Source organism: Kryptolebias marmoratus, linkage group LG13 (genome assembly GCF_001649575.2).
Source record: "Kryptolebias marmoratus isolate JLee-2015 linkage group LG13, ASM164957v2, whole genome shotgun sequence".
Classification (NCBI taxonomy): Eukaryota; Metazoa; Chordata; class Actinopteri; order Cyprinodontiformes; family Rivulidae; genus Kryptolebias; species Kryptolebias marmoratus.
The window spans coordinates 9125513-9140897 of record NC_051442.1 but is presented as its reverse complement, the minus strand read 5'-3'; the positions used below and the strand labels follow the sequence as shown (position 1 = coordinate 9140897).

General features: G+C 42.1%; 2 protein-coding genes across 3 annotated transcripts; one reads left to right on the top strand and one right to left on the bottom strand.

Annotated features, from left to right (window-relative positions):
• Positions 1–42: 42 nt before the first annotated feature.
• LOC108238917 (pinopsin-like) lies at positions 43–3477 on the bottom strand. The gene is made up of 6 exons (XM_037979236.1): positions 3138–3477; positions 1922–2090; positions 1579–1750; positions 1519–1527; positions 1250–1465; positions 43–337 (listed from the first exon to the last, which is right to left on the bottom strand). The coding sequence occupies exons 1-6, from the start codon at positions 3475–3477 to the stop codon at positions 146–148; spliced, it is 1098 nt and encodes a 365-aa protein (XP_037835164.1). The 3' UTR covers positions 43–145.
• On the top strand, positions 1211–14809 carry LOC108239004 (clathrin interactor 1-like). 2 transcript variants are annotated; one of them, XM_037979234.1, is made up of 12 exons: positions 1211–2110; positions 7831–7935; positions 8109–8205; positions 8655–8763; positions 8998–9174; positions 9385–9553; positions 9818–10034; positions 10115–10196; positions 10775–10852; positions 11031–11353; positions 11527–11710; positions 12504–14809. In XM_037979234.1, the coding sequence occupies exons 2-12, from the start codon at positions 7844–7846 to the stop codon at positions 12878–12880; spliced, it is 1905 nt and encodes a 634-aa protein (XP_037835162.1). In that variant the 5' UTR covers positions 1211–2110; positions 7831–7843; the 3' UTR covers positions 12881–14809. The 2 variants fall into 2 exon arrangements, with proteins under 2 accessions (XP_037835162.1, XP_017276920.1); XM_017421431.3 differs by lacking the exon at positions 1211–2110 and adding an exon at positions 4853–5076.
• Positions 14810–15385: the final 576 nt, after the last annotated feature.

Genomic DNA, 15385 nt, shown 5'->3' with positions numbered 1-15385 from the left:
ACTGTTCATTCATTAGAGAATAAGTTAGGAGACACAGCGCCCTCTGGTGGTGCTTGGACGACATGGCACAGTTTTAATTCACAGAAGGAAAAAAAAACAAAGTGAAACAGAAATCTTTTGAGCATGTGTTACAATCTTCACCCCTTCAGGTTTGAGCCACATGCATCTGGACAGGCTGCCGTTCCGGCTCGTCTCTGGATGGGAACATGGCAGGAACCGTGTTTTGCTCCTCAGTGGGCAGCCGAGGAGGCCAGAGCCCCCCGCTGCTCGGTAAAATCACCGAAGAGGCTGGAGCTTCTGAGCTGCACCTGATCATGAAGAGGAAACATCTGGAGAACTGAGAGAGACACAAATATAGGTGAAAGTAACACATCAAACCTGGCACAGACACAATTTACTGCTGAAAATGATGCACAATATGAAGATGAGCGCAACAAAAAAGCAATTATTTAACCCTCTCAAGGCAGGCGTTGCAACAACATTTCGGATTTTTCGTGTTACTAAAACTTAATTTGAGCCAGAGAGGGTTAAAGGTGAAAATGCACCTTGTATTTTTGGAGATATCTGAGGACTAATTTAAAAAGAAATGCCAAGAATTTAGTGCCCAAGTTTAATTGTTTGTTTTGTGAAATTAATCTAAAGTGAAAACAGCCAGTGACTCAGAGTTCCCAAACCTCTTCTGGCCCATCATGGCCTCATAACTTCCTGTAAGTGATCATGATTGACTGCTAATAGCTTGTTGAGGTCTGGAGGAAATCCCAAACTGTAACCCTCGGCAACAGCTTGGAAAAACTCAAACGTCCCATGAGCAGAGCAGATCTGCCTTCAAGTAGAAGCTGCTGGAAAACGAGCATTAGCGTCGACAGTAAAAGTGCCTTCTCCCACCTCCTGTTGTTCTCATTTGTTTTAGACGGCACCAGATGTGCTACTGCTGGCTGCTTGCAAATAATGGAATTATTTGTAAATAAGTATGTAATGCTAAATTGACAGCAATGTAAAGGTTTATAAAATAGCGTTTGCATAAATTGCTATGAAATCTTTAGGATTCAAATTGTTTTATTATGACGACAGTCCACTTTTCTCTGCCCGAACTAGCAGAATGAAACTATTTCTCCTAACTGAGGCCATTCAAAGAGCTACCTACAACAGGTAAGATATTAACTGTTCATAACTTTTCCACAGAACACCACTTCAGAAGATCTGAACTAAGATATCTGTTGCAGTAAACAAGACGTCACAGATCTTTTACCTGAGTGTTGAGCAGGACGTAGATTACCGGGTTAAGGACGGTGCTGGTCTTCGCCAGCAGAGAGGGGATCAAACTGGCAATGGGTGTCACCACGCCTGGCTGTCCAAAAGAGGCCACCATCGCCACAACACCGTAAGGCATCCAGCACAGCAGGTATCCCGTCACCATGGTGACCACCATCAGGAGGACGCGGCCCTCGCTCCGGTCAGACGAGGACTGGTCGGTCCTGCCCACCTGGAGGGGTGCACTGCTTTCAAACAACTGGCGACCCCAAGAGACTGAGAGGTTAGTCGTCACAAAGGGGTCAGAGGTCAAGCCTGGGAACTAACCTGTCTCGCCACACTTCGGACAGCCAGCAGGAGGCGGCCGTAGCAGAAGAACATAAGCAGCAGTGGCAGGAGGAGGCAGAAGAGGAACAAGCAGCTGATGTAGGAGCGAGACGTGGCCGAGCGCTGCTGCCACTGGACCGAGCAGACGGTGCCGGGACCCTCAGGCCCATAGCTGCTCCACAGGAGAGACAGATGTTAGGATTTTACAGCCTAATTAACGAAGCTCAGTTTGATTTGTGCCCTGATTTATCTTAAATCTGAAAACTGTTTCTTTTGATCAGAGCATGACATGATCAGACTTGACTGTGAGAAGTGAGGTGTTACAGGTGCAGTTAGCGCAGACCTGCTCCAGCCCAGCAGCGGCGGCAGAGTCCAGATCAGTGAGTAGAACCAGGAGATGGCCACGGCGAGTCTGGCCCTGCGGTACTGAGAGGAGTTCAGCTGGGTCCCACGAAGCAGCACAGAGTACCGCTCAAAAGACAGCAAAGACAGAGACACCAGAGACACGACGCCTACCAGGCAGACACGTCAGGTAAACAAAGATCAGTCATCATGAAAACAGGTTCACAACCACCACAGAAGAAGAAATGGACTTCTTCAGTATGTAAACAAATAACAGCCTTGAAAATTATAGTCAAAACAAATAATCATCTACTGAACAATTTATGTTTTTATATTTTTTTTGACAACTTTATCTCATCCAGCTTCAAATGTGAAGACAAGATTCTATTTGCTGTAAAGTAGAAAAAAGTAGAGCAAGAACGTTTTTGAAGGAATTAAAGAGATCTTGGCGTATTTTTGAGAAGAAATTGCAAATAAAATTAAATATTTGGTAAAGTAAAAAAAGTTATGAAACATAAAAGTCCTTGCATTCATCTCCTGAATTAGCTGAACATTTTGATTTATGAATGGTTAAAAAAAAACTTACAACAAAACAAACAGGAAAACAATATTTACCACTGTTTAATACTGATAACATGTAGTAACATGTAGAAAAACGAGTCTATTATTGAATGATCCTCATGAGAAGCATTTTCAAGATGATAAATAATAAATCTGTTTATTAAATTAATAAATCTGATTTTCTAATCACGTCAAAATGAAATACGCAACAGGTTCATTGACAAAAAGTAAAGCCTAAATAAAAACAATAATAAACACACACTTGCTCAGATGGCCTGCTTTAACATAATAACTTGATCATGTTTGACCTGTTCATGTAGACTAGGGCTATTCAACTGGAGGTCCAGGGGCCACATCTGGACCGTGGGTGAGCTCAGTCCAGCCCACAGATGAGTTATTTAAAATAAAACTAGATTTTAAATCAAAAAATAAACTTAAATGATGACAATAACTGCTGGATGTTAGACCCGTGAGCTGTTTAGTTTTATAACCCTGACATAGACTTTGCATTGCACAATTTTTAGGTTTATATAAATTGGCAGAGTCATAATGACAAACTACTGGCCATCGTTATTGTAAATCATTTGCTTATAAACACTGAAACATAACCGAGGCTGAACTATTTTTAAACTCCTGTGTAAAAACGGTTTAGTTACCGAACAGCGCGTTGCAGAAGCCATACCAGCGGCACCCGTAGCTTCCGGTCAGCCACCTGCCGCGCAGGCTGGCCGCGAAGCTGAGCGGGGTCCCGAACAGGCAGACCAGCAGGTTGCTGATGCTGATGTTGATGAGGAGCAGGTTGGCCGGAGTCCGCAGCTCGGGGAAGCGAGAAAACACCAGGAGCGACAAGAAGTTCCCGAGGAAGCCCAGCACCAGGATGAACCCCAGAACGACGGCCGCCCCAGTGTGACCCGCCCGGCTCAGAGCCCCGGAGTCCGACCCACCGGGACTCTGCTCGGTGCTGAGGTTGTTGCTATGCTGCAAGAGGATCACCATGGCAACAGGAGTGTAGAAAGACTTAAACTAAAAGATGATATTCTCCTAAAAATAATAATTTTGAGTCATTTAGCGGGCAAAAACAGACCCAGAGAAGAAACTAGCTCGGTCCTAAATGGAGAACTGGGAGGGTCTACATTTCACCGATCCTTTGGCTTTGACCCCATTGTGCCCCTTATCAAACAGATAACTCTTTTAAAAAATGCAAAAAAAAAATAACAATGAAATAAATATGCTTAAAACATACATGCTTAACATTATGAGAAAAACAAACACTGCACAAGATAAGCACCACTTTTAGAAACCCGTGTTTGACTTGTTTTTGTTTTTCTTTTCCAAAGCAGATTGTGAACCTTCATAAATGAGCCAACTTATCAATAATTCAAGCTCTGGCTGACTCAGAGGCTCAGCCAAAAATCCACTCACCCATGAGTTCAGATGCTGAGGCATGTGACTAATAAACAGGTTGTACATTTTGTCAAAAAACACATTTACCATTCAAACAGAAACACGTTAAAAAAATAATTTACAGTCTAACTCTGGAAACACATCACTTAAGTCTTTAATAATCATTTATCTGCAGTTTGTAGCATTTATAATAAAGTTTAAAGATAAATTACAACCCCAATTAAAAGTTGGGATGTTCCGTAAAACGTAAGGTTGACAAAAGAGTTGTGTCGAAATGCAAAGCTCTCGACTTACTAGTCCACCTAAGTCCCAACCCTCACCTGAGGTCACGAGGTGCGGCTCATGACCAAAAGAACGAGATACAAGCGGCTGAAATGAGCTTCCTTCGCAGGGCAGCTGGACTCGGCCTTAGAGATGAGGTGAGGAGCTCAGAGCAGAGCCGCTGCTCCTCTGCATGGAAAGGAGTCAGCTGAGGTGGTTCAGGCATCTGATTAGAATGCCTCCTGGTTGCTTGTTTTTGGAGGTTTTCCAGGCAGGTCCCACTGGGACGAGACCTCAGGACAGACCCAGAACTCACTGGAGGGATTATGAATCCTCTCTGACCTGGGAACAGCCTGGGATCCCCCAGGAGGAGCCGGAGAGTCTCTGGGAAGATGGATGGATGGATGGATGAATGGATGGATGGATAGATGACTATGTTCCATTTCTGAGATTTGCAAACCCCTGCATTCTATTTTAATTTACATTTTACACAACTTTCTATTTGTAAAAAGTTATAAAAAATGACGGAAACTGACATGAGCGTTTGTTGTTATTGGCTATTATTTGTTTCTGAATTCAGATTACTGTGGAAAGTTACAATTTCAATATTTTATTTAGGTTTATTATTATGTAACTGGGTCGTAAAATCGCCTATGCTTCAAATCCGCGCGAGTAGCCTCCAGTGACGCTGCGGTGACGTAGGCAGAGGACGTTTCCGTAGCAACTGCGGCCCGGTCGGTCCGTCACCCGCAGCAGCGGCCGCTGTTTCACCGGAGCTGATCCGTCGGCGCGGCCGGGACTACCACCTCCGACTCGCGGGGCCTCGAGACACGCGGGCGACGCAGCATCGACGGGGGGTGGGGGTGCGAGCCCGCGGTTCTGTGTGGAGATGCTGAACATGTGGAAAGTCAGGGAGCTTGTGGACAAAGCGTGAGTACCGGGGCGGGGAGGCGGGCGGAGCTAGCCGGAGCTAAACCCCTCAGTGGCTCGGAGATGCGGCGGCGTCCTGCCGGCAGCATCGGCAGCTCTCACCGCTGACACGGAGAGGACGGCACGGGGCCGCGGTGTCACGGCGGTAGCCTCCAGTTGTTAGCCTCGACGAGCTGGCTAGCTGCCAGCTGCTAACCCTGTGACACATTTCTTTTCAAAAAGCTGTGTTGTCTCCCGCGTTACTATCACAGCTCGGAAAACCCAACAATTTAAACCATTAATTTATGTTTTTATCCGTAGCAGCTAGCTAATTAGGCTGTGGATGCTAACAGGTCAGGTGTCCCTGCTGCTGCAGGCTCACGCCCTGTCCCGCCCTGCTGATGCTCAGACAGCATTAAACACCCGGAGCGGAGGGCTGGTTGTAGCGTGATTAAATAATTGTTTTAAAAGAAGCAGTGTGTACTATTTCCTACCCAGCAGCCACATCGCTCTATGGAGGCCCATTCCCCCACCCCAACTGGTCTTAAACAACAAGGCTTGATGACCATCAGATACACCAAACTGTGGTGGTTGTTTGTGTCAAACGCATGTTTCTTTGTGATCCATGCCTTCTGGATATTTGTTATGTTGCAGCACGGTTTGTGCAGTGTGTGGCCCTGCAGGAAGAGGAGGAGGAGGAACAGCATCTTCCTCCCCTGTCTGTTCCCACTGCATAATGAGCTGCGCTGAACAATTTACCTTTTGCTGAGTAAAAACTAGACCACCTCAGATCTGTAGTGTGCAGCAGTGCAGGAACTCAGCTTTCCTGGTTTTACTCAGCCGAGTTTGTTGCAGCCATGATATCTGTCAGTTTTTATGCTTCTAACATAATTTCTACATCATTAGATGTTTTAGGGGGTCGATGTAACTTGTCAGGCTTCTGTAAAAACAGCAAATATCAGCTCACTTTGACGAGTTCATGTGATCGTACCTTTTTAGCTTGTGTTGTGTAAATTAATGCAGACAATTACTAGACATGCCAAGTTTTTTTCTTTTAACATTTCTCCTAGTAAAAACACCTTAACTTGGAAGAATCTGTAGTAGAAAAACACTCCTATTTAGTAATAAAGATGATACAGTTTGACCAATTTGGACCATGCTAATAAGTAGTTGTAATTTCATGTATTTTAAATATAGATCACAATGATGATACTGATGCACATCTGTGCAATCTTATACAGCATGCCTGCAATAAATCCCAACTCAACAAAAACATTTTTTTGAAGTTAAAACCTTCACCTTGTAGCTAAAGTGTCTTGGTGGAGTTTTTAATTAATGACCATTTATCTCATTTTTGGCTTTAACAACCAAAACTAAAAAACCTATAACTAGAACTTTTCTGACTGTAGGATTAATGTCAAATTTCGGGATAAAACCCGATTAGTTTTAGCAAAATGTATTTGATAAACCTGAGTGGTTTGTGTCTTGTTCTGACTATCAAGTCCTGTTTGTTTTTGGCATTTTTTTTATATTTTAAGGCCATCATCGGAACAAAAGTCAGTTTCTTTATGTTGACAACTGTGAAGAAGGGTAGGTCTTAAAAAAGCATATGCTTCTACTCCTTTTGAACATGTTCAGATATTTAATTGTTTTGATAAAATGTGTTGTGTCTGAATTCATACGTTCAAATTAAACATTCATTCATTCAGTCATCCTGCGAACCAACAAGCTGTGGTTGTAAACAGACGAATGGAGACTGGAAAAGAAGCTTAACGTGGAGTATAGACACTAGTTCCCATCAGCTGCTGGTTGTGCCTGGCTGGACACAATGAATACGCTCCATTATTGATCTGCCTCCGTGGAACTGGCAGCGGTGGCTTTTCTATTTCAGCAGATAAAGAGTCCCACTTACTGTATGCACAGCTCTTTGCTTTTTGTGTCAGCACAGAAAGGCACAGTCAAAGGCAACTGCTGTTAGCGCAGATTGTTGTGAATTCATTCTTGTTGGGAATCTGGCAGGTTTTAGACGACAAAGAGATGTCAAGGCAGTCAGGAAAAGAAAGCGACTGTTTACTCTGAAGGTAGAGGATTGACAATCAGAAGCAGAAAGTTAAAAAAAAAAACGCCACGAAGGAGCAATAGATAAAAGAGAATGTGACGGGAAACTGAAGAGGCGCTTTGAGTTGCAGTACTCTGTTTTTTTTTTTTTTGGTAGTTGTCTCCAGAGCAAGCAGGACTCATGAAGACGGCAGCAAGTAAGCCACAAACACAAAAAGAAGCAGGAAGCAGGCATACGTAGAGAGAGGGGTTTGTGTGTGTACCTCCCATTCTTCTCTCACACACTCTCTGATCACCTCACTTTGATGTACACACTTCCTCTCCTCCCTAAATACCGTGAAAACATTGTGTGTTTCTGGTCAGAGCACAAAGGCTTTTAGGAAGGCATTTATTATTCAGTTTAGCAAGAGTCTTCTAGTCACCAGACAAATGCTATTTTCTTTTATTTTTACGATATCTTGTCTTCTGTGTATGACAGGAACTGATCAACGCTGTGACAATCCCAACCCTCACAATTATTTAAATCTATAAGTGTTGACAGTTTGTGCACTTATATACATGACTTTCTTTCTGTCCCCAAACAATGGTGACAAAAGAACTGACTTCAGTTCGTTTTTGTGTGTTTAATGTTTTGGTTAAATTGATCCAGTGTTTGTGAGATTGTTCTCTAGAAACAAGTCTCAGAGAATTTACAGCAATATTTCTTTCTGCCCACAGCACTAATGTGGTTATGAACTACTCGGAGATCGAGTCAAAGGTCAGAGAAGCCACCAACGATGACCCCTGGGGACCCTCTGGGCAACTAATGGGAGAAATAGCCAAGTAGGTGTCGAACACCCGGTTTAGATGCACGTTCGCCGTCAGTAATGAGGTCGCAGATGCATTTCATTGTGACATAATAATGCTCACTCTCTCTGATTCTGTTTTGTTTAAACACACGTTCTTTTAATTGGAACTGTAACGCAGTACTTTTGGTTGTGTGTGTGTGTGTGTAGGGCTACGTTCATGTACGAGCAGTTCCCAGAGGTGATGAACATGCTGTGGACCAGGATGTTGAAGGATAACAAGAAAAACTGGAGACGAGTCTACAAGGTGTGAATGCCAACCTATCATGTTCTTTCTACGTTTTGTTGGGCTGTGTGACTTGTTTATGTAGGTTTGGTCTGGATTTAGCTTATTTTTTTAATGTATTCGAAATAAAAAAAACTTGTGTTTTTTTAGTTGTTTTCAACCCACTTCGGACAGCGTATTTGAATTTTCTGCTGAAGTTATTTGAGAAAGATGTGTTTCTCATTGAATAACGTCATGCAAATGTTATCATGCAAAAATCAGAGCAGTGCACTTTTTCCACTGTTGGTTCATCACTACAAAATTATGTAAAACTAATCTGTGGTAAATGTTGCAACAGATAAAGTTTAGTATGTTTAGAAAGATGTTTCATATAGTTAATGAGGTGTCTATAGACTCTTAACTGTTTTTTTTTTTATTTTTATCGTTAAATTTCTGGCTAATAGTCAATTTTTTTAATGTCCCTCTCGCAGGCCTTACTCCTGCTGGCCTATCTGATCAGGAATGGCTCTGAGAGAGTCGTGACCAGTGCCAGAGAACACATCTACGACCTGCGATCTCTAGAAAATTACCACTTCATTGGTGAGTCTCTAAATAAAAACAAACAGCCTTTTCATCACTTGTTAAACTCTTTTCAATCTTTGTTGCCAACTCCAGCTTTCAGATCAAGGTGTTTTGCCGTAGATGAGGGCATATGACAGTGGTTTTAAAGGCAGGATGTCACAAATCTGCCGTCGAGTAGAAATGGCCTTGTAGTTCTGCTGCTTTACATTTCTTTCATTAAAAAAAAAAACTGTGCTTGTGTGCTGTATACAGATGAGAATGGTAAGGATCAGGGTATCAATGTGCGTCAGAAGGTGAAGGAGATGGTGGAGTTCATCCAAGACGACGACAGACTCAGAGAGGAGAGGAAGAAAGCGAAGAAGAACAAAGATAAATACATCGGCGTCTCCTCTGACAGCATGGGTGGAGGAGGGGGCAGCTTTAAGAACTGTAAGTAGCTCACTGAGTTCTTTTGACAGATTAACGGGATTAAAAAAAGATGATGCGATTCAAAACGTGTGTAACAATATGCAAAACATTTCTAAATGGGTCTAAAAATTTAAATATCGAAAAGCATGTAGCTGAACATGGGAGGTTTATGTCATTGGGTCAAATGATTTGAATTTTTGCCTTTGTTTTTTTTTTTTTCTTTCTTTCCAGCTAATGAATTAGATCGGAGTAAGTGGGATGAGGACTGGGACAAGAGCAGAGGAGCTTTCCCTTTTAGTGAGAAGCTCGGAGAAATCAGTGACAAGATCGGCAGCACAATCGACGACACACTCAACAAGTTCAGAAAGAAGGAACGAGACGACTCGCCTGACAGAATCAGGTAAACATTTGAATACATCCTTAAATCAATGCTTCTATTAAAATAGTTTGGACGTTCTGTGTAGTTTTTCTTTTTAACACTGTGGCAAACAAGCTTCTCAGACTGAGGTCATGACTTGTTTGCGAGATGTTTAAACCTCTGCAAAACAACTTATGGATTATATATCTAACCAGCAACATACAGAGAACATACTGTAAGGGTAGAGCTACTAAATAGCATAATCTCATGAGGGGCTGAGGCTTTTTCCTCATCTGGTTGCCATAGTGACAACGAGGAGGACAGAGCATCAAGAAACGGCAGGCAGGAAACGATCGAGTTCAAAGACGAAGAGGAAACTGTCACAACAAAGAGCATCCAGATCACACAAGCAACAGAAACCACAACCACCACCACGCGGAAACGCAGCGGAGCGGCAAGCACCAAGACGCTGGACCTGGGTGCTGCGGCCCACTACACAGGAGACAAGAGCCCCGAGGAAAAGGTACTCGCGTGCTTTTGGTTCGAATGCGACACACGTTTTTGTTGTTTGCACATGTTCGGTCACTGTACCCACCTCTTCAGCCCACAGGCAGCAAGTCTTCCAGCGGTGGACTGGCCGACCTGTTAGTGATTGACCCTTCATCCAATGAGAGCGCAGCAGCAGGTGACTACAAGCAGCTTTTTGTTGAAGAAGGAAGTTCTGCAGGGGCTTCAAAGGTTTCAGGAGTAGGAGGGTGTTTAGAAAAAGTAGGGGGCTGACCATCCACTGGGCACATAAAAAAAGAAGAAATTTAGAACATCAGAAATGCATTTTCCTGGGATTTGGAACAATTTTGTTAGAGTTTTTGAAGAGTCCAAAATCAGCACAATTTGAGATCATTTTTGGCATTTTGGAAGGACTGGGAGAGTTTTCAGAAGATCAGATGGAGAATTCATTTAGCCAAGGCAGTAAACCTGAAGTAAAGTGCTCAAAGATGAATCAACAGAAATGATCAAAAACAAACTCAGGGTGGAAGAAAATCACCATTTATTGTGAATAAAATTACATTTTGAATCATTATGCAGATTGGAGATAACGCAGGGACTCTTCTAGGCAAACGTTTACAAAGCATTTTTAGTCAATTAACAAAAAGTAGCCGAATGAAGGTTTTATACTTCAGTTTTCACCAGCTAACAGCTACTTTTAAACCCTCCGTTTGTGCCACCTTTTATAGAAATTTATATTTGTGTCCACCCATTCAGGAGCCAGTTCAGACCTCATTGGTGGATTTGCTGACTTTTCCTCACCTGCAGCCTCTGCAAGCCTCCCCACTTCCACAGGTAAACTTCCTATCTGTGAACTTGTGCTGTGGTAACTGAAACCAGTGCTTGAAGTGGGCTAACACTCATCGGTACGCAGTACCTGCACCTCTGATTGCTCATCCTTAGCGTACCATCACTTTTTATCATTTAATTTATGAAATAAACTATCAATCACTCATTACTGTTTTGTTATTAGCTGCTGCTCCATCCAGTGGAAATGGAGAATTTGGAGACTGGAATTCCTTTTCAGGAAATCCTCCAGCTTCATCCGGCTCTGCTCCATCCCAGCCTGCCGCTGACCTGTTTGGCAGCAGCCAGTCACCCACAACACCAGCCTCTAAATCCACCTCTGTCCCACCGTCTGCTGAGCTTCTGGACCTGATGGGTGGCGTTACCCATCAGCTGACCAATCCGCACGCAACGCTGAGCGCTTCTCAGAGCATGACTTTCTCTGTGGGAGGAATGACGCCAGGAGCAGCTGTTGCCATGCCTACGATGCCCCACTCTCACTCTCAGCAGGTATGACTCACAGGACGATCTGTCCTAAATTACTAAAAACGATGTTAAACTGTTGACAGGAAATTTCGTCAAAAGAATAATCCAAAACCTATTGTCTGTGTTCCATGATATGATGGGGTAAATACTTTCCAACCGCACACCTTGTATTCATTGTAGAAAAATATTTGTTTCAGAATTTGGGAGGCATGGTCTCCCAGCAGCCAATGGGGCAACAGCAGAAAGCTGGCGTCGGAGGTCAGGGGTCATTAGGGTCAACGTGGTCTGACCCCTCCGTTAACATCAGCTTGGACTTTCTTTCAGCAGGACTCAACCCCACTAAGACCCCACCTACTCTCAACAATATCATCCAGCAGCAAGGTAGAGTGCTTTAAACCTGGGGTCATTTTTTGTGGAAATATTACACATGATGTGCTTTTAGATGTGCTGCGGATCTGAACAAAACTATTGTTGCAGATTTAGTGAGGTTATTAATCATTTTGCAAATGTTAAAGTTTAACAATATGAAATAGAAATGATAAGAAATAAGTGTTATCTTAAGGAGTGGTGCATTTAGTTTTAAAATCTGAGCATGCTTATGGATGTTTTATAAATGAATTTCAGTGATGCAAATGATGAAAAAAAAATATTTACAGATCTCTTCCTCAAACAGTAATGTAGACCTCTTACAACAAAGTCTGAGCAGAACTTTCAGAATCATAAAATTTGTTAAATATTATTTTTTTTAAGTTTAACGTGCTCGTTCTGTTGGGTTCTACATAGCACAAGTAAAAATTCCTTTTGTTTCACAAAAGAAAAGTCCAAAATACAACAAGATATCAAAACAAACACTTGTAGTATTATTAGTACTTTGCTGAGTTGCAAGTTAAATACCATAAATCGTTTATTAAAAATATAATGCAAATTTGTTTTTGTTGCTGAAAATAGTTCTTTTTCACTCTGGCTGTATGTTAAAGCTTATTATCATTCTGCAGAAGTAATTGAGAACATTTAGTAAACATGAAACCCATGCAGTAAACTTTTGTACATTAATGTAAATTTATCAGCTTAGCCTAAACTGTGTAATTGTCAAACAAGTATGAGCTCTTTATTGCACATTTTGAGGCTTTCATAAACTAAACAGATTAAATTTTGTGTGGGTTTTTCTTCCCAGGGGTGCCTCCCGTTAACATAATGGCTCAAAGCTTTGGAGGACTGAACATCAGCTCGCCGCCCCACGTGACACCCATTAGACCGCCGGCCAACCCCATGATGACGGGCAACGCCATGACGATGGGCGTGCCCGCTTCCCTGGCCATGGGTATGCCCCCTTCAATGACCACGGGTTTGCAGGGTGGAATTCCTGTAAACCAGGGGATGATGGGAATGAACATGAGCATGAATATGGGCATGGCCGCCCCGGTGATGATGGGAGGGATGACAGGCGTTGGAGTGCCAGGAGCAGGAATGGGCCTAACTCACTCCATCACCCCAGCTATGGTCCCACCCAAACAAGATGCCTTTGCTAACTTGGGAAGTTTTGGAAAATGAACGTTCGCAAATGAGAGTGTGTGTGTGTGCGTGTGTGTGAACCACAGGAGGACTGCTGTACTTGAAGACAATTCTGCATGTTTCACTGTCTGCTTCTGCTCTCTTTGATGAGCCGGCACCAGTGATCGTTCGCCGTTCCCACCTGCAGAACTCAGTCTTGGACGTTGGGGGACGCTCGCCGACGCTCGTCACCCTGTGGTAATTTGGTTTATAAAATTATCACACAGAGGAACAACAGAGGTGCTGTGAAGGTGTCAACGCGTAACCTATAGTCATTACTTCCCTTTCAAAAACATGTTTGTCTTCACATGTTTTTATATAACCACAATATTTCCCCTTTTATTCAGTTTTTATCTGTAATTTCATACAGAATTCAGTCAGTACACAGAAATCAGTTAAAATGGCCTTAATTTTCCTTTGTAGCCTGAAATTTTTTTTGTTTTTTTCTTAACTTGACTCAAACAGAAATTTTAAGCCATTTCCCTTAATGCCAGAAGTGAGTCTGCAAAGCCCTTTTCAGACAGGAGATATGTCGAATTAATTTGGTTGATTTGTTAAAGCGGTAATCAGTTTTGGGTTTGTGAACTTCACAGCTTCATCCAGACATGCCTGTGGCAGACAGCGAAGGTGTTAGGGTCAACATTTTCCATCCACGTGAGGTTGATTAGTACGTAAAGTGAGCTGCTGCTGCTGCTGCTCAAAGGGGCAAACATAGCACCAGTTTTCCTGAAATTACGTCACATTTCCACAACTTTTTATATCAGTTTGCCGAGCACACTTGGATATTCGTGGAGCAGAGTAGGGAATAAAAGCAGCTAGGAAAAAAATACCACTTCTACACGTTGAAGGTTATGTTTTACTTGTAAGCTGTTGATTGGATTGCAGAAGCAAACATAGCTGTGGAGAAAAATGTCATGTTTCTATTCACCTGAAGACAAGCAGGACTGGAAACTAAAAGAATTCGGTTTCAGTTTGCTTCTAACATGTCCTAAAGTCATATCAGGCTAACCAGAATGCTGCATTGTAATAAACCAAATGATGAAAACTGGGCGCAATCAAAAAAATTGATTTAGAGTCAGAGAACAGAAGCTTCTGCTGCAGCTTAAATTCTTTTCATTTCTTTTTTTTTCCTTCTTCTTCCCTGTGTCCGTTGCTATGAAACTAAAGAAGTACTGCATTTATTGTGGGAAAAAGAAAACACTGAATAAGAGTTTAAGTTGTGTTTTATTAATTGGGGTTATTTTCTTTTGAACGGTTTATCAAAAGCAGCTGCTGCTGTTCATACACATTTAAATGCAACCAGGTTAAAGGAAAGTGGCTCATGTCTGAAAGAGGCTTTGCAACAAAACGTGCACTCAGACAGAATGAGCGTACAGGCCGGACGGGCTGAAGCATGGATCTGTGGTTATGCTTCTTTTTGAGCCATATGAGTTGGGATGAAACGCAAGCTGAGGTCTGGACAAAGTTAAACTAGCAACGTCCATTTTTTTTTTTTTTTGTCTGCCCTCTCCTTTTTTTATTAGGCAGATTACTTTAAATAGATGCTCAGGAAGTTAGCAAATTAGCAAAGAATATTAAAACACTCCCCAAACCTCGCTGGACTCTTCACTCTACAACAGTCAGACATTTACTGTTAATATTCCTGAGCTGCGTTTTTGGGGATTTTAAGTCATCGGATTAAACCGCCACTCAGTATTTTCTTCACTGTACTTTTTGACTTTTCTTTCCTTTATGCAAACCTATACAGTTATTTCACAACTGTTACACGGGCCTTTCAGTGTTTCATTTTAACTCACGCACATCTATGGTGTCTCCTGAACTTTTGCATGAGAGCAGTGCAGATGGAGGTGGAGGGAAAGTCATAAACTACGAAAAAAAAAAAAAACACAAACTGCACAATAGATTTTATGTTTATTGCAGCATCAGAAAGTTGATTTTTTTTTTCTTTGGTAAATTCTGAGGTATCCCTTGAGTAAAGAAAAACCTATTTTTGCCTGCAAACATTTTTCACCCTGCAGTTCACTTTGTGGTCTCTTCACACACGGGTTTACGGACCTGCCCTGCATTACAACATGCTGACAAGGAACAAATCTCATAAACTGAATTTTCTATATGAGGATTTTTTGGGCTACCCTGAGACCAATCCAATCGGTTTGGGGTTTTTGGGTGCGAGGAAATGCGTGAATGACTTGTCTGTGACTTTGTGTACGAGTATAGTTTTCTCGGTTTGATGTGCAAACACAGTGTCATTTTCTGAGGCACTGTCCTCCGAATGACCAAATCTTTATTTTGTTACTCTCAGAAGGATAATTCCATAGCTTTTAGTTTAATATTTTATTAGTTTACTTGTAAAGTTATGTTCATATGATTACAGTTATTTAGTTACCTTGAATCATTTCTTTTTCCTCCAGTACAGATCTTTTAATTTGATTGTACTCTATATTTTCTGTACTTCATTCAACATTAAATTAAATTATAACAATAAGCATTTGGTTTCTTTGTTCA